Source organism: Spermophilus citellus, assembly GCF_964194105.1.
Source record: "Spermophilus citellus genome assembly, chromosome: 8".
NCBI lineage: Eukaryota > Metazoa > Chordata > Mammalia > Rodentia > Sciuridae > Spermophilus > Spermophilus citellus.
This window is the reverse complement of record NC_138189.1, coordinates 70,283,074-70,307,106: the sequence shown is the minus strand read 5'-3', so window position 1 is coordinate 70,307,106 and position 24,033 is coordinate 70,283,074. Positions and strand designations below refer to the sequence as shown.

Sequence of the window (24,033 nt, the reverse complement as noted above, 5' to 3'; positions counted from 1 at the left end):
CCAAGCTTAGGCTCTCCAAGGTACTTCTTTTTGGGTTACACCCATCAGTCCTGGGTCCTGTATCCCTCTGTGACATTTGTGCCAGGGTGACAAAATCCAGTGGAAACTCTTACCAGTCAGGATATTCCTCTCATTCTTGGTGGGTAACAGGACCTTGGTATCCTTTCCTGAGAACAGACCTTAGTTGGATCCATTCTAACTCATTTGAGATTTTTTTGATAACACCAAATTTCAAAAGGCAAGTAGCCAAAGTCACCTCCCCCCACAAGGCCCCTAGGCAATTTATCCCCCTCACATAGCTATTAGCACTGAATACTCATCACATCACAAAAGTTCCTATAACACCAGCCTCTTTGGGAATGGCCTGGTAGGGTGCCTAGTAAACCTAAACTCATATAACAAAGAAGGGCCATTCAATTGAGTCTGGGGCCTGATATAGAAGATCAGTTGGTTTAGGGACTTTTAGAAATTATCTAGGGGCTGGGGATGTGGCTCAAGCGGTAGCGCGCTCCCCTGGCATGTGTGCGGCCCGGGTTCGATCCTCAGCACCACATACCAACAAAGATGTTGTGTCCGCCGAGAACTAAAAAATTCTCTCTCTCTCTCCCCTCTTTAAAAAAAAAAAAAAAAGAAATTATCTAGACAGAAACATCTGACACCTCCTCTCTCAAAATTAGGAAATTAAAAAAAATAAGTTTCTTCTTCACCAGACACAGCCACTCTTGAGTAAAGCACCTAGGACACCCCTGTCACCCCAGAAGCACTCAGAAAATGTTTGTTCTCTCCCTCCTCCATTCCTTCTTAGCCTGATCGCACCTCTGCATCATTTCAAGCTGAGAGCACAGGGCTTTCCAGAAACCTAACTCACTCCAGGAACCAACCATGCATAGCCAGCATCCCTCTTGAGACAGGTCCAGGAGTTGATAAAGTGTGCCTTGTTGCCAGCCTGTGCCCCACAATAAGCTCTGTCTGTGAGAAAAGGTGTGGCACCTGCTTTTTTGGAGGTTTGATTTCAAGGAACCACATCATCTCATCTGGTTTCACCAACATGTCTAGTTATAAAGCACAAAGGGGCACCTGGGGCATTTCGGTCAGCACCTGGGGCTATTCTCAGACCCCATCTCTGGATTCCAGACTAAGCTCTTTACTAGATTCCCTTGCAGGAATTCCAGGCTTTCCCTAGTAGACCAGGGGCGTGGCATCTCAAATCAGACTTGAATTTCTAAAAGCAAATGACAGCTCTCTTGAATTGTTTTGTGTATAGAAGCAAGTTTCCACGTTTCATGGGACACAATCAGGTGCTTAAAACCACATTATTCTTTCAGGTGTTTCATTATTGGCTTTAGACCCACATTTCCATTAAAACAGAAAGAAAAACTGAGGCCAGTTTGAAAGATATCTTGAAATTTTCCTTATTCCCCCACATTTCCTTAACTGGCCTCATTTTGCTTTAATATTTCCTACAGAAATGCTTTGCTAATGCTATGAGGCGTGGCTCTGGCAGAGCAGTCTTTTTTTTTTTTTTCCTGGAGTCAGCCTTCTCTCACATAACATTGCATCCCGGCTCCTTGAAATCCCTACTGAATTTGGAGAACTTGTCTCTTGGCGTCTGACGTGCTTTCCTGGAACAGTGTGATGTTGACGACATAGCCCCGTCCCTCCACTTGACAATAAGTTTGCTTGTCTCATTGCCCTTGATTATTCAGTGGTGAGTAAGAAGAGAAGTGGAAAGCCTTTCCTACCACAGTTTATTATATGTTTCAAGCCTAGGCTCATTACTTTTATAATGCTACTTGTGAATAAATTGATCAAATTAGCATGAATCACCTGGCTGGCCAATAGAGACTGGAATGATTCTCCACGTGTGACTTGGTTGCATTATTACAAAATGTGGCAGGATAGACCTGCCCAGCCATCGTTGCTGATGTTCATTTGCAATGCTGTCTTAAGGAGATGAGGAAATGAGAGCAAATTGTTCCAGCAGCTCAGCCTGCCCTGCCAACAGTTCGGAGGAGGAGCTGACTGTGGGACCAGAGGCACAGGGGAGCCTGGAACTTGTTTTCACAGTGGTGTCAGCTGTTATGATGGGTCTGCTCATGTTCTCCTTGGGATGCTCTGTGGAGATCCGAAAGCTCTGGTGGCACATCAGGAGACCATGGGGCATTGCTGTGGGACTGCTCTGCCAATTTGGGCTCATGCCTTTGACAGCCTATCTCCTGGCCATCAGCTTCTCTCTGAAGCCAGTCCACGCTATTGCTGTTCTCATCATGGGGTGCTGTCCTGGGGGAACCATCTCGAACATTTTCACCTTCTGGGTTGATGGAGATATGGATCTCAGGTAAGCTACACTAGCTCAGTGATCCTTCCCTCATCCCACCTGGAGGGGACTTTAGTGTTTGGGTAGAGATTCCAGTGGGGAGATATTGCAAATATTATGGAGACTTGATCAGACATGGAAAGGAGTCTCCTTTCTGAGCTCCAGGTTGGCTTTGCTGTGGTCTTCCTCTGCTTTATTGGCAACTACTGTTCTGAGTAGTGGGATTTGGCTCATATGTTAACAGAGGAGGCTTGTCTCCACCTCACCCAGTGACCCTTCCCAAATGTGCATTTGTTCTCATTCACACTGGCATCTTCACATTTTCGTGGTGCTGGGAATTGAACCCAGGGCTTCATATGTGGTAGATATGCCCTCTACCACTCAGCCACACCCCCTGCCTCTAACATGCTCTCATCTTTAATGACAATTCCCAGGTCGTAGCTGAAAATCCCTAAAAGCTAGTGACAGTGGTTTGGTAGTAGTCATAATGGTGGTGATGGTGGTGACAAGTGGCTTAACCAGAATGAAGGCCTTAAAGTTCTAATTGGTGTTTCCTGAGTACCTACTATGAAAAATAATATTTGGGGGATTACATAAAAGAGCTTTAGGGGCATCTGGTAGACATGTCCTTCTTAAAATGCCAGTGCTGTCCTGTTGATTTGATTTAGAGAGAAGTATGAAGGCTCCCAAAATTAAAATTGTTCTTCCTTGTTACTTTATAGATGTTTAACATTCTTCATTAGACTTGAATTCTTTTCATTGAAGCCAGTGACCTTATTCCTGGTTATGATACAAATAAATACTCCTTGGAGACATTAAGCTTTACCATCTATTTATGCTTTAACAAGGATGAATTAATCACATACTTTTGGGAATGAACATGTTGATTAGGGGAGAAAAGAGTATTTGAAGAAACAATAGGCACTGAAAAAAAAGAAGGGCTAAAACCAATGGTCTTTCTAGATTGTTTGTTATTGATAAACACTCTGTTTTACCTTCTGCTCAGGGAGAGGACTACATATGAATTTAAATCTTTGTTCCATATGTATGCCACTTAGATTTACAGTACCATGAATGAATGAATCAGAGGTGATGACCGAGCTGGGAGTTGACATCTGTGAGTCACCTGGGTCAGGGTTTCCAGTTTCCTGCATGTGCTGAATGTGTGGTGTATCGAACATATTTCACCTATACATTTTAATGGGTTCTTATCACTCAGACTAGTAATTAACTTTCATATGTCTTTTAGTTACCTACCTAGGAGAGATTTGAAAAAAAAAAAATAAAACCACTTGATGGATTTTGTATTTTACTATTAAGCTAATAATGTATCACCAATTCAAATTCAATAAAGTTGATCATTAACTAAATGGGATATGATAAATATTCCTTGCCTGAAGTTCACACATCAGTGATAAATTATAACGCCTGAAAGATTTTGGAAGGAAGAAGGAAAGTACTATTGTTAAAAGTACCTCACAGATATGGCATAGATGTATTCATGGATATATTCTCCTCTTGGTCTTCATAATAAGCTTGTGAGTGACCTTTCATTTTTCTGAATTTTACAGTTGAGAAAATTGTGTTTTGGATTGGTTAGGAGCTTGCCAACAGAGAATGGCAGAACACATATTTAAATTCACATCTGTTTTACATCAGTCTGCAATTTGGGACCTTTTTTTCCATAACATTTAGCAACATGACTGAATCTTCTGTTTTGAGTGGAAGCATAAATCTTTAAACAGTGTTTTCAAACACTTCTGTTCTGGGAAAGAGAACATTTATTACCTTCATCTCTTATTAGTCAGCATTGTCATAAAAACACCAGTGAATAGGAAGTCTATGAAAGATAAAGCTCATTTTACTTCCTTTTGCCAGCTATGTCCTTAATTAGCTTTTAATTCTGGTCAAATTATTTAACCTATTAAAATACACATACACACATAATGCCAGGTACATAGTGGGTATAAAATAAATATTTAGCTACTTTTCTCCTTTTCTTTCTAAATTGAGGTTTTAATTTTCACAAACAAAACAAACAAACAAACAAACAAAAACAAAAACACCAAGCTGTAGAAACTGAAAACTTAAAGCAGGGACAAAAAATTAGATTTGTTTTTATTTTTATTTTTTTGGTACCAGGGATTGAACTCAGGGGCATTAGACTACTGAGCCATATCCCTAGCCTTATTTTGTATTTTATTTAGAGATAGGGTCTCACTGAGTTGCTTAGCACCACACTTTTGCTGAGGCTAGCTTTGAACTCTTGATACTCCTCCTGCCTCAGCCTCTCAAGCCTCTGGAATTACAGGCATGTAACACCGCTCCCAGCTAGATTTATTTTTAAACTAGATTTTCAAAAGCTTATAGATGCAAAACTAATAAAAATCTTAATTTTGGGCAAAAGTTTCAAATAGGAAAAAATTCAGTATTGTTGAGTGAAAGGATATTCAAGTTCAATGCATTTTTTTTTTGCATTGACTACCGATAAAAATCACATTCAAGTGAAACTCAGACTCCAAAAGTATTTTTTAAAATTTTTTAATTATCTATTTTATTTTATTTTATTATTGAATCCAAAAGTATTTAATGCAGCATTTCCTTTTACAAACAAGGAAACTAGGATGAAGCTCTTATGCTATTCTCCATGTGTTCACCCCAAACAGGCATTTCAGAATCAATAGGCTTGAATTAGTGTCAGATGATGACATAAATCACTTTGCTCCTTTTGTTTGCTCCATCTACTGCCCAGCCCTGTAGCCATCTTCTTCCTCTAGTGGTTCTTGCTTGCTGTCCATGCCACAGCTATTTCCTCAGTCAGGCCTTGATTCTTTTTTTTTTTTTTTTTTTCTTGGCCAAGTACTGTATCCTCACAGCTGTTGTCTGTATCAGGTTTCCCAGATATAGTTTTGTACTATAAAGACAAAGCAAGCTCTGAGGGTAGCTTTCCTGTATCCAAATTCTGACCACAGGTTTCTTTTCTGTAACTGGAAATTTCAGCATGGACCATCATAGCAATGAACATGTTATACACATAGAAGCCTCTCAATACCTAGTAAACTGGACAGAAATGACAAAGGCCTTCTACCCAGCTGCTTCCCATTATTTATCATTTACCCCTTGAGCACAACCTATCAAGATAGACCAGTCATCGTTCTCTAAACACACCCCATTTTTCTGACTTTCATTTGCCCGTTTTGTTCCCATATCCTGGAATGTTGACTGATATTGTTCTGTCTCCTCCTGTTATAATATGATTCTCCCTAATGATTGTTCTAGAAGACTATTGGTGAATATGCATGAAGAGCTTTCGACATTATCCTGCTCCCTGGCTGTTCTCAGCTGGGTTCTTCTGCATGTTTGGGGATTGGTTAAATATACAGTGGTCTTGGATGGCCTCAGCTGGCACAACTGGGTTCACTTCCACATGGTCTCTCATTTTCCAGCAGGCTAGCTGAAACCAAATCACAAGTTTTTTTTTTTTTTTGTACTGAGGATTGAACCACAGGGCACTTGAACAGTGAGCCATATCTCATTCCTAGTCCTTTTTTATTTTGAGACAGGGGTTTCACTAAATTGCTGAGGCTGGCCTCAAACTTTTTAGTTGCTGGGATTATTGGTGTGCTCTAAGTATAAGCTCTGAGAAAGGGGATGCATGGAAGATTGTGTGAGGCCTGAGTTTGAATCCAGTCCATCATCAATTTCATCACATCCCATTGGTCCACGTGAACTACAAGCCCAGCCCAGATTCAAGGAATGGGGAAGTAGATTTTGATGGATGGTGCTGCAACATAACATTGTAGAGGGCATGGGTAGGGAAGGGCTAAAGATATGAAGACTATTTTTGCCTTACGCCATTCCAGAGGTGGACAGGATTGCTGCATTTGAGGAAAGGACATGAAACTAAGATCTGTGTGTGTGTGTTTTGCAGTTACTCAGCCTCACGACAGCCCATGAAGTAGTTATGTTTCTCCTTTTTTTAGAAGGGAGGAAACTGATAAATGAGACCCTGGGTTCAATTCCCAGTACCACCAAAAAGAAAAAAAAAATGTGAGAAAACTGAAGCTTGGAGAATTTACATAATCTGCCTAGGTGGCCAGTCGGTAAGTAATGCATCTGCTCACTGTTTCCAGAATGGTTCATTTAACTACTACTCTGCCCTGCTCTCTTTGAGGGTAGGTCTATTCTTTCCTGAAAAGATGTATTTGTACCCTTCACTGGAGAGAAAATATTCTGTCCGTGGAGGGGAGTGGAGACTGTGGAGTTCAGTGACCAATGTTGCTCACCGAACTTTGAAAAAGTCCTTGGTCATCAGAAAAAAGACCCTGGAAACAGGACTTCAGGTTTTTCAGATCTGTCTGACTTGGCCTGGTGGAGAAATGAAAATCTCCTGTGCTTCAGGCTTTGCTGAGAATGAATCCATGGGACTTCATGAATGTTCCTATCACACTCTAAACTTCAGTTTCTTTGTGAATAAAATGGAAATAACACCTACATATACAGTTATTGTGTAGATAAAAAGAGAAAACATTATAAATATGCATGAGGTACAATACAAAGCATGTAGTACTTGATAAATGCTCATTATTATTGCAAGGCAGCAGACATATTTGGGTCTGGAAAACTGGTCCTTAAGCTCTTTTCTAGGGCCAATTCTATCGACATATTTTTTTTTTTTCTTTTGCAGTACTGGGAATGGGACCCAGGGCCTCGTGAATGGTATGCAAATACCCTACCACAGAATTACATCCCCATCCCTCACCTCATTTTTAATATTATTTTGAGGTAGGGTCTCACTGAGTTGCCCAGGCTGGCCTCAAACTTGTAATCCTCCTGTCTCAGCCTCCTGAGTAGCTGGGATTACAGGTGTGTGCCCATCTCCATGTGATATTATAGCACTCTCCTTGTCCATCTGTTAGTGAGATGACTTTTTTTTTTTTAAGTGGGGAAGCAAGTATGTGTGCTTTCATTTTAAGAGTTAGAGTTCCTGATTTTTTATGGATTTGAAATTAAAGCAGCATTTTAATATTTTAAGCTTCATTTGCAAAATGTTTAATCGACACTGCCTTTCAACGGAATGCGTATATATGTAATTTCCCTATTTTAAGGAGATTCAGGACTTACCTGTTTGTCCAGACCTGCTAAATCTGTCTCATTATTCTCTGCAATAGTTTGGGGTGGATGATGCCATTCTACTTAATGCAAGTGGAATCTTGTTCTAGTAAAGTCAGATAGTGCCAACAATTTTCCTACTTGTGAACAGTCAAAAGATCCAGTTAGCCACATCCTTTGTTCATGCTACATTGGAAGGAATTTCACGGCAGTAAAACAAAAGGTGTGGCTTCCCAGTGCATTCACATAGATTCACCCTGTGCTTTTCCAGCTTGGTTGGTATTCATAACAAGTGGCAGAGCATCAGGATCATCTACTGCCACCTTTGGCCATTATCATGTCATGGGCTTGAACGAATGTATAAGGGATGGAAGTAATAACTGAGGGAATTGAGAGTACACACTTTGACACAAATCTCCCACTTTCCCACCCACGACCATCAAGTTTACTTTTCTGTTGAGTCAAAGCCATGGGGTGGGATGGGGAGAAGGCATTGTTGTGCTGGATCTTCAGAAGTTCCAGATTAAAGTGATGTAATATGGAATTCCTTCCAGGACTTGGAGAGCCAAGGAATGCAGCAATGTCGCAGGCCAAGAATTTGGAGAAACTTCCCAGACACTCTCCTCAGGGATACAGAGGTTGGGGAGTTGGGGCATAATGCTTTTTTTTCTTTAATATAACCAGAAAGAAGTCTTCAGGTTAACACTCCTAATAGGATAAAGTAATTTTAGATTTTATTTGGAGAAAAAGATACATAAAAACTACTAAGAAAGTTTAAAAAGGAAAATTTATGGGAAGGTATCAGCCCTCTGATGTGTGGAGACATTCTGGTATTTGTTCAGGAAAAAATAAAATTATTTAATGGGCTTGAATAGAGTTTTCAGAAAACATTTTGAATAAACTTAGACACTTAATGCACGGTAAGGTTGGTACTTCACTGTAGTGACATATGATTTATTTGATAAATTACATTCACACACTTGTTTCTCAATACCTCACACTATGTTAAATATAAATTTTGAGTGAGTTGAAAATATAAAGTATCAAGCTATAAAAAGTAAAAATACCTGTGTTGGGGGAAATATTTGAATGCCATCAGGATGGGGAAAGATCTTTAGCAAGATAAGAAACTTAGAAGCCATAAAAAACAAAACAAAACAAAAAAAAACCAGCTTTTGACTATATAAATGTTAATTATGGCAAAAGTCATGAGCAAAGTCAAAGATATACAATAAGTTTGACAAAAATATTTGCATTGTACATGATGATATGTACTATAATTTTAAAGAGCCCTGACAAGCTGAGAAGAAAAAGGCAGATCAGCAAGACTGTTTAGAAAGAAGGATACAGAAGAAGCCAAAAATGCAGAAGAAAGCTTAGTCTTCTAGAGTCGAGTGTGTAACAACAAAAGTGAGACATTTTTCAGTGTTCTCATGAGAATTAAAAGGGATTGATCACACCCAAAGTAGACAAGATTGTAAATTGCAACAATCTTTTGGAAATTAATCTGGCAGTGTCTGTTAAAACAAACAAACAAAAAAAGAAAATGTTTGACACATTTATGGTGTGCTTTGGATATAGTATGGTGATTTTACTTTGGGAAATCTACAGAAATAAAATATCATCTCAAATGAAATATATAGAAGAATGATTATACATTATTTATAATGGCAAAAAACTAAAAAATACCTTATCTGTCATTAAATAAGTGATTGAAGATTAGATAATTAAGTTAGATTGTGAAGTACTCTGCAGTATTAATTAGTTAATTAATGATTCTGGGGATCAAATCCTGGGCCTTGCGCATACTAGGTGAGTGCTCTATCACAGAGCTACCCCCCAGCCCATCTTTAAAATGAGCCCATTCTTTAAAAGATTGAGTTTAAATGTATTGATCTAAGAATTTCTGTGGTATATTAAGTGGAAAACAAACAAACAAAAAACAACCCAAAAGCAAACATGTGGCATGGCATGGTTCTTTTGAAAAGAAAAAAGTAATTAAAAAAAAAGTTCTATTACTTGAACAAGTAAGCATGGACTAGAAATTGAAAAGAGAATAGATCTATACAAATACTTGTGTTATCCAAGTCTGAATTTATGAATGGAACACCAACCAACTAAATATTTGTTCCATAAAATTGTACTTTTATCTGGGCTGGGATGTAGCTCAGTGGTAAATTGCTTGCCTAGTATGTGTCAAGATGCTGGGTTAAACCTCCCGTTCTGCAAAAATAAACAAACAAAAAAACAACTTAAAATTTAAAAAAAAATCTTTATTTTATTTGTATGTGGTGCCTCATGCATGCCAGGCAAGCACGCTACCACTTGAGTCACATCCCCAGCGCCCCCCCCCCCGCCCCGCCAATTTTTTAAAAGAGTATAGTTTCATAGAAAATCTCTTATTGGATTGCAATTGGGGTATCAACCATTTGAATTATGGTGAAGGATTTTAGTGAGGTTCACTTCAAAAATATGACAGTGAGGAATGCAAAGGGCACTTTTGAACAGCACAGTGTATTGACACACTTGTTCATTATTCTCTTCATATGTTTATTCCATAAGTATTCAAGTGCCACAGCCCGAGGTAACACTGGGCCCAAAAGACAGAGAGGAAAGTAAGGCCCTGGGCCTAAGATGCTCCCTGGCACAGGTGAGAGGTGGGCTCTCAAGTAGTGTGAAGTGAGTATGACTGTTGCTCAGGAGGCACAGTCAGTACCAGTGTCCAGAGGACAACAGATTCAGAATTGCCTGGCATTGCCAAACTCTCTCCATTGGTATGCCATTGTGACCAGCAGACCAAGAGAACCCAGAACTATTATTAATATCAGAGACGTAAAAGAGCTGCTACTTTGCCAAGAGTATATGGGGCAGAAAATTAAAAAAGTGATCATAGACACGTTGTTGAATAGGCAGGGTTAGTTGGAAATATTGGTGATGTATATTTTTTAAAATATTTTTTTAGTTGTAGTTGGACACAATGCCTTTATTTATTTATTTTTGTGTGGTGCTGAGGATCGAACTCAGTGCCTTGAACATGCTAGACAAGCGCTGTACCGCTGAGCCACAACCCTAGCCCCATTGGTGATATTATGGAGAAGAATGACATGGGAATCATGGGCTCAAAGTACTAGAGGGCCCATATTATCTCTTCAGAAGGTCTTATACACAAAGAAAGTCCTTTCTCTTCTTTTGGGGGCAGAATAATTGTCTGCCTCAGTGTGTCCAACACTTGTGCCATGAACACAGATTAAACATACAATATGTGAAAGGTGGTCTGCTACAAGAACTTTACTTGTTGCAGTACTGGGGATTGAACCCAGGAATTCTCTACTACTGGGCCACAACCCCAGCATGCCCCCTCCCAATTTTTTTTTTTTTAATTTTGAAACGGAGTCTCATTATGTCACTGAGGCTGGCCTGGAGTTTACAGTCCTCTTGCCTTAGCCTCTGGAGTTGCTGGGATTGCAGGCATGCACCCCCATAACCTGCTGGTGTGAGAATTTTAAACAACGATTATTAAAAAGTTCCCCAGACTTTCTGGGCCTGTAGTCTAGGTGAATTAACTCTTGCTTTTCGCTCTGGGTTTGTGTGATGTTGCATCTGCTTTCATTTGCTTTACTCTACTGTGTAGAACAGTGCTAATACGGTCTACAGACAATTTTTATGTGCTTAATTTTTATGTGTGTATTTTTTTCCAGCAATTGAAAGATAGAACATTTTATTGATCTGAAGGGTATCTCATTTCCATTGGTCTTACTTTCTCTAATTTTACTCTTTTGCTGTATGTATAAATTTCAGAGCCTAAACTTGGAAATTGGGAGTTGGGGTGAGAGATGAGCAGAATAGATTTGGGGTGGAAGACACAAGGAAATATGCAGGGTGGTTAAAAGGCACTGAGTTACTTATTATCCTCCCTGATCTTTGGTTGCTATTTAGACATCATTTGGGAGCTCTCTTTTCTTAGCTTTCATGAAATGTAAACTCCCAGTTCTTTATTAACTTCTTTATTAAACATTTATTTTAAATTGATTGTTAAAATTATTTTTACGGTTTACAAAACAATTTGCCAACTTTTTTGCATTGTTGATTTTTTTTCCTCTTTCCATTTCAGAGCAGGAAGGACCTTTGCAATGTTCTGTTAGACCCAAGTTATGTATCTTAATATCTTAAATATTAAAATATTTAAACTATTCTCAATTATGTTATTAATTATGTAATTAAGTGGTTTTCTCCAATCAAAAAAAAAAGCAAAAACAAATCTGGGCATTTTAGCCTGCATCTGGAGTCCTGGCTGCTTGAGAGGGTGTGGTGGGGAGGATTGCTCAAGTGCAGGAGTTGGGAGTCAGCCTGGGCAGCATAAAGAGACCCTGTCTCAAACACAAATCAAACTCCTCCCCCCCAAAAAAAACCCCCACAAAAACCAACCAACAAGCAAACAATAACAACAACAACAACAACAACATAAAAACAAAGACTTAAAAACTATACATTTATCTCCTTTTTTTCTCTTTTTCCAGTACTGGAAATGAACCCAAGACCTTGTGCTTACTAGGCAAGTACTCTGCTACTGAGCTAAGTGCCCTAAAAACTATATATTCAGACAAAATAAAACAGGATATAAGGCTGGGGATATAGCTCAGTTGGTAGAGTGCTTGCCTTGCATCCACAAGGCCATGGGTTCAATCCCCAGCATCACAAAAACAAACAAAAAAACCTGACTGGTAAAATGGCACACATCTATAATCCTAGCTACTCAGTAATCCTGAGGCAAGAGAATTACAAATTCAAGATCAGCCTCTGCAACTTAGTGAGAAATTGTCTCAAAAAACAAAATAAAACAAAAAATGGAAGGGATGTAGTTTGGTTGTAGAGCACTGTTGTGTTCAATATTCAGTACCACAAAGCAAGACAAAATCCCCCAAACATAACAAAACAACAACTAACAAAAACAAACAAAAATCCAAATTTATGAAGCAATAACTTAGTTCATATAGTGCAATAAATGTAGAGTAGTCTGTTTCATGTTGCTATAACAGAACACCTGAAACTGAGTAATTTATAAAGAACAGAATTTTACTTCCTCACAGTTCTGAAGGTTGGGAGGTCCAAGACAAAGGTACCTTTTTTTTTTTTTTTTTTTTTTGCTAGAGGCTTTCTTGCTGCACCCTCACATGGTGGAAGGTGAAAAGGCAAAAATGGCTCCACTCCCTATGACCAGCCTTTATGGCATTAATCCATCCTGGAGACCTCATTACCTAAACACCTCCCCAGAGGTTTCACTTCCCAACATTGTTGCTTTGAGGATTAGTTATCCAACATGACTTTTGGACACATTCAATCCACAACAGCAATCAAGATACATAATATTTGAAGTTTCTACACCAAAGGAGTCTCCTTCCCATAGACATTAGATCCTTCCAAATCTTTATCTGATCTGCGGCACTTGAAATTTGTTAGCCCTTTAACTCAGAGACAGTTAATCTCAATAATGATGAAGACAAACAAACAGATGGTCTGTTGGAAATCATTCCAAGTTTGTTGAGCAAAGACTAAGACTCATTTGTTTTCCTGGTAAAGCTGTAACATGATCACTGGCGGGACTATTTTGCTTTGGTTGATCTAGCTCATGAACCACATTTCACTTCACAAGGTGGCCAGATGTGTATCTGTGGTAACGATGATGACTGCATTACTGAGCTTCCCTTTGTCTACAAATGAGAATTCCACTGGATGTCCCCCTACTTCTCACTTAATGTCTCCTTTCGAATTGATGCTAACAGCTAGGGGTAGTGGCACACACCTATAGTCCAGCTACTGGGGAAACTTAGGCAGGAGGATCACAAGTTCAAGGCCAGCCTGAGCAAATTAACAAGACTCTATCTAAAAATAAAAAAAAAATAAAAAGAGTTTACCTCAGTGGTCAGCACACCCCTGGGATCAATACCCAGTATTGCTGATAAATAAATAATTTTAAAATATAATTTTTTTTCTGACACAATTGACTCAGCATTATTTTGACACCCAGAAGTTTTACTTTTTACTCTGAGTCATCACTCTGCTTCAATTTCTACTTCTAATAATAAGATCATACCATAGAAGAATTGGAAGAGAACTTTTAATTCAGCTTACCCTTTCTCTGATTCCATACTTCCCCTCCTCTTTCCTGCTTGCTCTGAGGGGCAGTGACCTTAAAGTCTCCTGCATCCAATGGTTTTTTTTTTCCTGGAATTTAACAATACTTCACACTGGACAGGTGCTTAGTCAGCTTTTTTGGCATTTTCACCTGGACTATTCCAGTCTCCCTGGTACCAAAACTACATAAAGATGTCACAAGAAAGGAAAACTACAGACCAATATTCCTCAACAAAATACCAGCAAAAATCCTCAACAAAATACCAGCAACATCAAAATGGATTGTACTACATGTCTAAGTGGGATTCATCCCAAAATTCAAGGTTGGTTTATACATAAAAATCGATGCAACACACCAGAAGGACAAAAAGCCATAAAAAGGAATGAGCTTTGGATATGTGCTAAAACATGGACTGTGTTAGGTGAAGGAAGCTCAGCTCACCAAAAGGTCAGAGATTGTATGGTTCTGTTCATATGAAATGTCTGGTAGAGGCAATCCTTCAGTCCTAGGAAGATGAAGGCAGATCAGTGGTTTCCAGGGACTTGTGGAAGGAGAGAATGAGGAGTAACTGCTATAGCTTTCTTTTGGGGGTGATTAGAGTGTTCTGGAAATAAGACTGTTGTTGCACAATCTTGTGACTGTACTAAACACTGCTGAATTGTATACTTTAAAATGATGAATTCTATGGTGTGATAAATATATCTAAATAAAAAAGAACTACATAAGGAGACAGCAAAGATTCCTATAGCACCTAGTACAACATTTAGAGCAAGCAGATACTCAAATAAATGAACTAATGAATGATAAGAACTGTAAGAAATCTTTTTCTAGACCACAAAAGAAGCCATTATTTGTTGAATAATAGGAGAAAAGTGAGCTCCAAGTGTCTTATCCCATGTAATCTCTAAGAAATTCTGTCTCAGCAGTTGCTTTGGTGAAGACTAAGTGCTCAGAGTTGGTTAAGTCTGTTTCCAGCTCTTCCTCCTAAGTATGGCTTTCACTTTACTTTTCAGCATCAGTATGACAGCCTGTTCCACAGTGGCCGCCCTGGGAATGATGCCGCTCTGCCTTTACCTCTACACCTGGTCCTGGGATCTTGCACAGAACCTCACCATTCCCTATCAGAACATAGGTCTGTACTGGGCTTGGGAAATGTAGCAGTCACGGTAATGGAGATAGTGCTAGGCCTCGATGTTTCTGCAGGGATTTTTTTTTGTGTGTTATTTAATTTAATTCCATACATAACCTTACATCATAGATTCTATTACTAGTTTGAATTTCTAGATTTTTGAGGTTAAATTACTGGTAAGAACAGAACTGGAATTCTTTCTTTCTCCCTCCCTCCCTCCCTTGCTCCTTTCCTTCCTTCCTTTCTTCTCTCTCTCTCTCTCTCTCTCTCTCTCTCTCTCTCTTTCCCTTTTTGTGAGACAGGGCCTCACTAAGTTGCCAAGGCTGACTTGAACTTGCAATCTTCCTGCCTCAGCCTACTGAGTAGCTGAGATTATAGGTGTGAACTACTGCCCCTGGCTTAGAACTGGAATTCTAACTCAGGAATCTGACTGTAAAGTCCAAGCTCCTAACCCTTATGATGTGTTAGTCAACTTTTGTTATAAATAAACAGCAATGCACATATTCTCGTGAGGCCCCCTGGCTCCCCCCTGTGTCGATATCATGGCAGTTAGCAAAATGGAAGTGAGCATGAGAAAGCAATTGCTCCCTAGTCAGGAAGACAGAGAGAGCTGGCTGGGGCCAGGTTAAGGCTTTTATAATCACTTCTGGGGAGAACCCATCTCTTAACGTTTCCATTTCCCAATATAGCCACTGAGGACCAAGCTTTCAACACATGAACCTCTGGTGGAATAAACAACATCTGAACCTCTGTAGCACACTATTAAGAGATCATTTTCGAAATAATGAAAGCCAGAGATCTTACTTTAAAAGAAAACACAAATCTTAGATAATTAGACTATAAAGCAACCAGACTTTTTTTTTTTTTTTTTTTTTTTTTTTGTACTGGGGATTGAACTCAGGGGCAGTGGACCACTGAGCCACATCCCCAGCCCTATTTTGTATTTTTTTTTTTTGGAGACAGGGTGTCACTGAGTTGCTTAGTTCCTCATTTTTTCTGAGGTTGGCTCCTGTCTCAACTTCCTGAGCCGCTGGGATTACAGGTGTGTGCTGCTGCACCCAGTGCAACTAGACTCTTTATGATTCAAAGTTTACCTGATTCTAGTGGCTCTGATGAGATCTTAATGTCCCATGATTTCACCCTTCACGTTGCCTGTGAGCTTTGACTTTTTCTTACAGATTGAATGTAAGTTATTTGTACTGCTTATTAGAGCTCGTCTGCATGTCACAACCACATCCAGATCTCATTAGCTCCTCTCTGGAATGTTATTTCTCATTAAGCTCCAATTTATTCCTAAGATCTCTGTAGACTTACTAGGCTTAGAAAAGTGTGGTGAAATGATTTTCCTGTTCTAGTTTCATCAGAGTCTTTGAAGAAGAAATAGAAACTATGATTCACAGAACTTAGAAGTGTCACCTGGAGTATCATATAAGCATCTTGAGGGCTTCAGTCCGTGGCCCATAGTTCAAAACCATGAACAAAGCCATCTCCTGATAAGAAGAGCCCACTATATTTGTAAAATTTGAGTGACATCCATATTTAGAAACCATGTTTTTTTAAAAAATATTTTTTAGTTGTAGATGGACACAGTACCTTTATTTATTTTATTTTATTTATTTTTTTATGTGGTGCTGAGAATCGAATCCAGTGCCTCATATGTGTCAGACAAGCACTCTACTACTGAGCCACAACCCCAGCCCGCAACCACAGTTTTATGTGCAGCTTTTCTGATCAGTAAATTATTTAATATATTCTGTAATTTTTTAAAAAATCATTTTTTTTAGTTGTAGGTGAGCATAATACCTTTATTCCATTTTTATGTATGTGGTGCTGAGGATCGAACCCAGTGCCCCATGCATAGTAGGAGAGCACTCTACCTCTGAGCCACAACCCCCGCCCTAATATATTCTGTTTTGATAATACATTCTGAAAGAACCTAAAATGTCATGAATAACTCACAAAACTTTGGAGCCAGTATTGTGAATCTTTACCATATTTGTTGCTATAAATAAACAGCAATGCACAGGTTTACGATGCATTTGGAAAGTGGCACTGGAAAATGTCCGTGTACAGATCCTATTGGCGGGGGGACAGTCACCTTTGCTGCACTGAGCCTGCCTTGAATGGCTTTATTCACTTGAGCTAATTACAAAGGCATTTGTTTTTCCTATTCATTTTTGGGTCACCTGGCTACACTTGGGAAATATGAGAAGTTGCTATGGTGGTGTAGCAAATGCTGTTTCTAATGTCTACAATAGGTGTTCTTTACTTGGTGAAGCAAATGACCCATTGGCCTCGAATAAGGAAGCAATAGCTATGATTATAGAGGGGTAACACCTATATGTAGGGGCCAAAGAATTTCATGGATTTTAAAATGGCCTTCCTGTTTCCTAATCTTTTCATTTCCTGCTGTCTCTAACTCTTCATGTGATTGTCAGAAGGATTCTGAGAAGGAAGTTGATGAACCAGGTCTGGTGGCATTCATTAGTATCATATGACCTTTGAAAACTGTCTTTCAGAGATTGTTTTTATTTTTGGAGATGGATACAAAAACAAAATGCAACTTTCATTAAAGTATGTTATCTAATTGAAATAAAAATTTTTAGGGTGAGAGGGGATATGGTCTGATGAATTTTTCTTCTCTTCAGGAATTACCCTTGTGTGCCTGACCATTCCTGTTGCCTTCGGTATCTGTGTGAATTATAGGTGGCCAAAACAATCAAAACTCATTCTCAAGGTAAGCAAGTACACACACAGTTAGCACATTCTCAAATTCAGACACTTGAAAGATGGAGATGAATGGCAGGAACAAATAAGCTGATCGAACACAGCTCCACATTCTATAATTCAATTTTGCTTTTTTTTTTTTTTTTTTTTTTTTTGCTACTGAGGATTGAACCCAGGAGCACTGTACCACTGAGCTACATCCCCAGAACTTTTAATTTTGAATCAGGGTCTCACTAAAGTTGCCCAGGCTGGACTCAAACTTGTGATACTCCTGCCTTTGAATCACTGGGATTACAGTCTTGCAACATCTTGCCTGGTGCAATTTCCTTATTTGTCCTGAGGTTTGAAATCCAGCTCTTGTATTTCTGTACTTTAAAAAAAAACCTTTATGTATGTATGTGTGTATGTATGTATGTGGTAGTGAGGATAGAACCCAGTGCCTCACACGTGCTAGGCAAGTGCTCTACCACTGAGCCACAACCTCAGCCCATTCCTATATTTCTTTAAGCCTTGCTCTGTTGCTCCCACAGGTCAAACCAAGTCTTGCAACATTTTGGAAAACATATGGGCCTCTTAGTGACAGAAAAGCTAAGGTCTAGATGTGGACAGAGAAAGTCCAAGACCTGCCCATCCACTAGGCTTTACACAGGTGTTTTCAAGGCAAAAGCTGTTCAAGTGTTCATGAAGTGGAGCCCCAGCTTTAGAAACATGGCTGGTTCTTGGAACAGTAGGATGAAGGACAGACTTGCAGAAGCATTCATGGGGACACCACTGACATGTGGTTTGTGCACATGAGCAAGGGCTGCCGACAGCATGAATAAGACTTTTAAGTGAAATCACCCAGAAAGCATTGAGGAGCCCTCCCATGTAATGATATTAACCAGAACTTACTACTACTCTTGTCTTTGCAGTGTTGCCTTTTGCCTGTTGGAGAAATGAGAAAGTGTCCTTGTTAAGTGACTTTTAAAAATACCTAGCTAGTAGAGCATGGTAGCGCACAGCCTGTAATCCCAGTGGCTCTGGAGGCTGAGGCAGGAGGATCATGAGTTCAAAGCCAGCCTCAGCAAAAACAAGATGCTACGCAACTCAGTGAGATCCTGTCTCTAAATAAAATACAAAATAGAGCTGGGATGTGGCTCAGTGGTTGAGTGCCTCTGAGTTCAATCCTTGGTACTCAAAAAAAAAAAAAAAAAAGAAAGAAAGAAAGAAAGAAAGAAAGAAAGAAAGAAAGAAAAAAAAACCTAGCTAAAGAGAGGCATTCTTAATAATGAAATCACCATCCTAGAGTATTTTCCATTTTCCAAATTATGTATCATTTTAGAAGATATAAGAATGTAATGTTGGGCTGGAGAATGTAGCTCAATGGTAGAGCCCTTGTCTGGCATGTGTGAGGCCTGAGTTCAATCCCCAGAACTTAAAAAAATAAGAATGTAATGTGGCCAGGCATGTGGCGGTTCATGCCTGTAATCTCAGCTATCTGAGAGGCTGAGGCAGGAAGATCATAAGTGCAAAGCCAGTCTGGGAAATTTAGTGAGAACCTCTCTCAAAATTTTAAAAGGTGGGCTAGGGTGTAGCTTAGTGGCAGAGTGCTTGCCTAGTATGTGTGAGGACTTAGGTTCAATTCCCAGGCCGAAAAAAATAAAAGTGAAAAGAAGAAAGTACCATGTGCTGCTTTCATGAAGATTTTAAAAGTATTTTAGTTATATTTTACATTATAAACATATCACTTTATCACTTGGGATTAATCAGAGGTTTGTCAAGTATCAGTTAATTTAGTTTGAGGTTTATGGTTTGGTTTAGTTTAAGTTCCTACTGTTGGCTCTACCGGACAAACGGATGCTGTTCCCTAATTTCATGTAAGACCAAACCATTTCTATGGTTCCTCAAAGAACATGAACAAGGGAAGAGGAGCCAACCAGCAGACCAGTCCGGTGGGTATAGACCACTGGAGGAAGAAGCCATGCGTTGGGATTGTGTAAGGTTGATTAACACTGGTAGCTTGCTTTCACTCCTTCAGCTGTAGTCATGAAACATAGTCCTTTCCCACATTGACTGTCATCGTTTCAACAGGAGAAAATTTCCGATGGTCAGTGTTTGTTTATGATTTTGTTTATAAAACAAGAGGAGTGAGTATGACTATGGAAACTTCTTACTTTTCAAGTACTCTATCTTGGATTACTTTTCTTAAAACAGCACTTAACAGCAACAGAACAATCCTGATTCTTGTGTTTCCATATCCTCTATTAGTCCATCAGTGTCACTAGAAAAGCAAGATGTATTTACAAAATATGCCAGTTTTATTATCTGTAAAGAGCAGGTTTAAAACGTTTTCCCTTGGCAATTCCATAGGATTTGTGGCAAAAATATTTAATAATGTGTTTGAATAAATATCTGAGAGCACCTTAGGTTGGTTTAATTATAAGTTTAGGATATCTTCATCTCTGTCCTTGGTCCTATTTTAATTTTAGATCTGACACATTTGCCAAATAACCTGTTTTTCTAATTTTGTCCTGGTGGATTTCAAACTTTGATCTCTTTTTGGTAAAATAATGAAGAAGGAATTTTCCAATCAGAGGCTTTCTTCGTGTCTTTTAGCATCTCCCTGTTAGGCAGTGGCTTGTGTGTCCCTGTGTCTGGACAGTAAAAACGACCCCAGAGCTCACCCATGATACACACAGCAGGGTGTTGTGTTTGTTCTTTGCTTTGGTTCTTCATGACTAAGGCATTACCCTGACTCCTTTTGAGTCAAGATTGATGCTGTCACTTGGAGCATAGTTTGCCATCCACTCAAGATGAGCTCGACCGGAGCCTGACTGTCCCTAAATACTCTAGGCCACACTTTCTTCCTGTCTTATCTAAGACTTGAACTATTAGAGTTTTTTTGGTTTTGTTGTTGTTGTTAACATTATTATTACTTTTGCTTTTGTTTATGTTAACAAAAATAAAGAGACAGTAGGGCTGGGGATGTAGCTCAGTGACAGAGCACTTGACTGGCATGTGTGAGGTGCTGGGGTCCATTGCCAGCACACACCTCCTGACAAAAACGACAGTACTTATGTGGGAGGGGATAGAGTCTTTCTCCTACGACATTAATCTGAGCTCAGATTGTCTTGTGAGGAACGGTGCTATTTCATTTGTGAGACAGCAGGAGGAAGCTGTTGGTTGTTGAAAAGTGGGGTGGGAAGTGAGGTGAATGGCCAGGCAGTGCCGACCACAGACCGTAGGTTACCAGAGCAGGGGGGGGGTCTTCTGTGTATGTGGGAGTGTTGGATGCTGCTCTGGTCTGACCCCCTGAAACAGGCTTGGTCCAAACTATAGCACTCAACAGTATGAATGCCGTCTGTCATGAGGCCCTCACTAGAGCCAAGCACATGTAAATGCCGTAGTCTTGAAACTCCAGGACTGTGAGCTAAATTGAATCTCTTTTCTTTACAAAGGATCCAGAGCCTTAGGTATTTTGTTATCGCATTTGAAAATGGACTAAGACAGAGCTTGTTGTCCAAGTCTACTTATTTCATAATTTTGTCTAATCCATGAAAAAAACGATCATCCAACTCTTCTGGTCAGATCCTCCATTTGAATAGAAAAGATACTGGTCACTAAATAAAAAGACTGGGATTTATGTCAAACCCCACCCATTTCTAAATTAGCTAAGTCACTAGAACACTTTGGAATTTGGGTCTTTCCACTGTACAGTTAAATGCTCTTATCCACAGTTTTGCTGTCAGTTCAATTATCTGTAGTTAACTACAGTGTAAAAACATTAGATGGACAATTCCAGAAATAATCAATTCATATGTTTCAGATAGAGCACTGTTCTAGAGAGTGTGATAAAACCTTGCACCATCCTTCTGGAGACATGAAGTGCCCTTTGTCCATCGTATCCATGCTGTATTCACTGAGATGACACAGCATCCAGTTCAAGTTCTAAAGACATCCAGGGAGCCTTTCCTGATGCCTTCAGCTCTATGGTCCTCCCTCTTGCATAGAAAGTGTTAGAAGGTCAATTGTCCTTATCACCCATGATTACCAGTCTGGACTTCCCCAGGACATCTCTTTTTGTTGTTTATATTATTGACTTACTATGCACCAGCTAGATATTTTTTGTTACTTTATGTACAGTCCATGGTCAAGAGAAACTCATTTGTTCTATTTTATTATTCGCTGTTGTTAATCTCCTCTTGTATCTAATTTATAAATTAAACTTTATTATAGGTATGTATATGTAGGAAAACCCAGAAAATATGGGATTTAGTATAATACGTCTGTGTTTTCAGGCATCTGCTGAGGGTCTTGGACATATCTCCTGTGGATATGGAAGGCCTACTATGAAATGAAATTGCATTCAGTGCTCTCTAAGTTCCCTCTTTAAATTGCTAAGTTTCAAGCCTTTTGAGAGCCTTGGTGGACTTTGCGTCATACAGAAAACAAACAAACAGCCCATGATGTTTACCTGTACTTATTTTATTGGTTTGCTTTAGGTTGGGGCCGTGGTTGGTGGGGTCCTCCTTCTGGTGGTCACAGTTGCTGGTGTGGTGCTAGCGAAGGGATCGTGGAATTCAGACACCACCCTTCTGACCATCAGTTTCATCTTTCCTCTGATCGGCCATGTCACGGGCTTTCTGCTGGCACTCCTTACCCATCAGTCTTGGCAAAGGTACAGTTACATTTTCCTTCACCTATTTTGAGGAAGGTAAATTAAATACGTTGCCACTGACAAGCCTGTCTTGCCTGGCTGCCTCAGGAGACAGGAAGAGCTTCAATGTACATGGCAGGTGGGACGGGAAGAGTTCAGCCCAGAGACAGTGAAGAGATCATGGTGATTTTAAATGTTAACTGCAGCAAAGGCCAAATTGACAGGAAGTTGTAATTTGTAAAATTAGTATTGGGGGTGTTAGTGCCATTTGTTGAGATCTGGGCACATTTCTCTTCATATTCAAATAATTAAATAGGAAGAATGAAGTCATTTCACTAAATGTAGAGATCACTTTAGGTCATGAACAAGTTTTAAGAGATTATATTCTTATCTGTTGTTTGTGCTAAATTTTTATTTTTTTTTATTTTTTTTTTAATTTTTTATTGGTTGTTCACAACATTACAAAGCTCTTGACATATCATATTTCATACATTAGATTGAAGTGGGTTATGAACCCCCAATTTTACCCCAAATGCAGATTGCAGAATCACATCGGTTACACATCCACAATTTTACATAATGCCCTATTAGTAATTGTTGTAATCTGCTACCTTTCCTATCCCCTACTATCCCCCCTCCCCTCCCCTCCCAACTTCTCTCTCTACCCCATCTACTGTAGTTCATTTCTCTCCTTGTTTATTTTCCCATTCCCCTCACAACCTCTTATATGTAATTTTGTATAGCAATGAGGGTCTCCCTCCATTTCCATGCAATTTCCCTTTTCTCTCCCTTTCCCTCCCATCTCATGTCTCTGTTTAAAGTTAATCTTTTCTTCCTGCTCTCCCTCCCTACTCTGTTCATAGTTGCTCTCATTATATCAAAGAAGACATTTGGTATTTGTTTTTTAGGGATTGGCTAGCTTCACTAAGCATAATCTGCTCTAGTGCCATCCATTTCCCTGAAAATTCTATGATTTTGTCATTTTTTATTGCTGCATAGTACTCCATTGTGTATAGATGCCACATTTTTTTATCCATTCATCTATTGAAGGGCATCTGGGTTGGTTCCACAGTCTAGCTATTGTGAATTGTGCTGCTATGAACATCGATGTGGCAGTATCCCTGTAGCATGCTTTTTTAAGGTCTTCAGGGAATAGTCCGAGAAGGGCAATAGCTGGGTCAAATGGTGGTTCCATTCCCAGCTTTCCCAGGAATCTCCAAACTGCTTTACAAATTGGCCGCACCAATTTGCAGTCCCACCAGCAATGTACAAGTGTACCCTTTTCTCCACATCCTCGCCAGCACTTGTTGTTGTTTGACTTCATAGTGGCTGCCAATCTTACGGGGGTGAGATGGTATCTTAGTGTGGTTTTGATTTGCATTTCTCTGACTGCTAGAGATGGAGAGCATTTTTTCATGTACTTGTTGATTGATTGTATATCCTCCTCTGAGAAGTGTCCGTTCAGGTCCTTGGCCCATTTGTTGATTGGGTTATTTGTTATCTTATTGTCTAATTTTTTGAGTTCTTTGTATACTCTGGATATTAGGGCTCTATCTGAGGTGTGAGGAGTAAAAATTTGTTCCCAGGATGTAGGCTCCCTATTTACCTCTCTTATTGTTTCTTTTGCTGAGAAAAAACTTTTAAGTTTAATTAAGTCCCATTTGTTGATTCTAGTTGTTAACTCTTGTGCTATGGGTGTCCTATTAAGGAATTTGGAGCCCGACCCCACAATCTGTAGGTCGGAGCCAACTTTTTCTTCTATCAGACGCAGAGTTTCTGATTTGATATCAAGCTCCTTGATCCATTTTGAGTTAACTTTTGTTGTGCTAAATTTTTAAGAATTGCTAATTATGAGACACAAGAAGGAGAAAGGACATAAACTGAGAAATAAGATAGGAATTTCACTTAAAAATTGTATTACACTTTGATATATATGGTTTATAATATTATTGCAAATATTAAAAATGATAAACTTGCAT

General features: G+C 39.3%; 1 protein-coding gene across 2 annotated transcripts in view; it reads left to right on the top strand.

The window, feature by feature from the left end:
• Positions 1–1,732: 1,732 nt before the first annotated feature.
• The window catches only part of SLC10A6 (solute carrier family 10 member 6), a 29,952-nt gene continuing 7,651 nt past the window's right edge, over positions 1,733–24,033 (top strand). For both annotated transcript variants that reach the window (XM_081304564.1, XM_081304563.1), the window contains exons 1-4: positions 1,733–2,338; positions 14,576–14,694; positions 17,340–17,428; positions 21,900–22,075. In XM_081304564.1, coding sequence (XP_081160690.1) covers positions 1,962–2,338; positions 14,576–14,694; positions 17,340–17,428; positions 21,900–22,075 — 761 coding nt within the window. In that variant the 5' untranslated portion in view covers positions 1,733–1,961. The remainder of the gene's footprint in view (positions 2,339–14,575; positions 14,695–17,339; positions 17,429–21,899; positions 22,076–24,033) is intronic.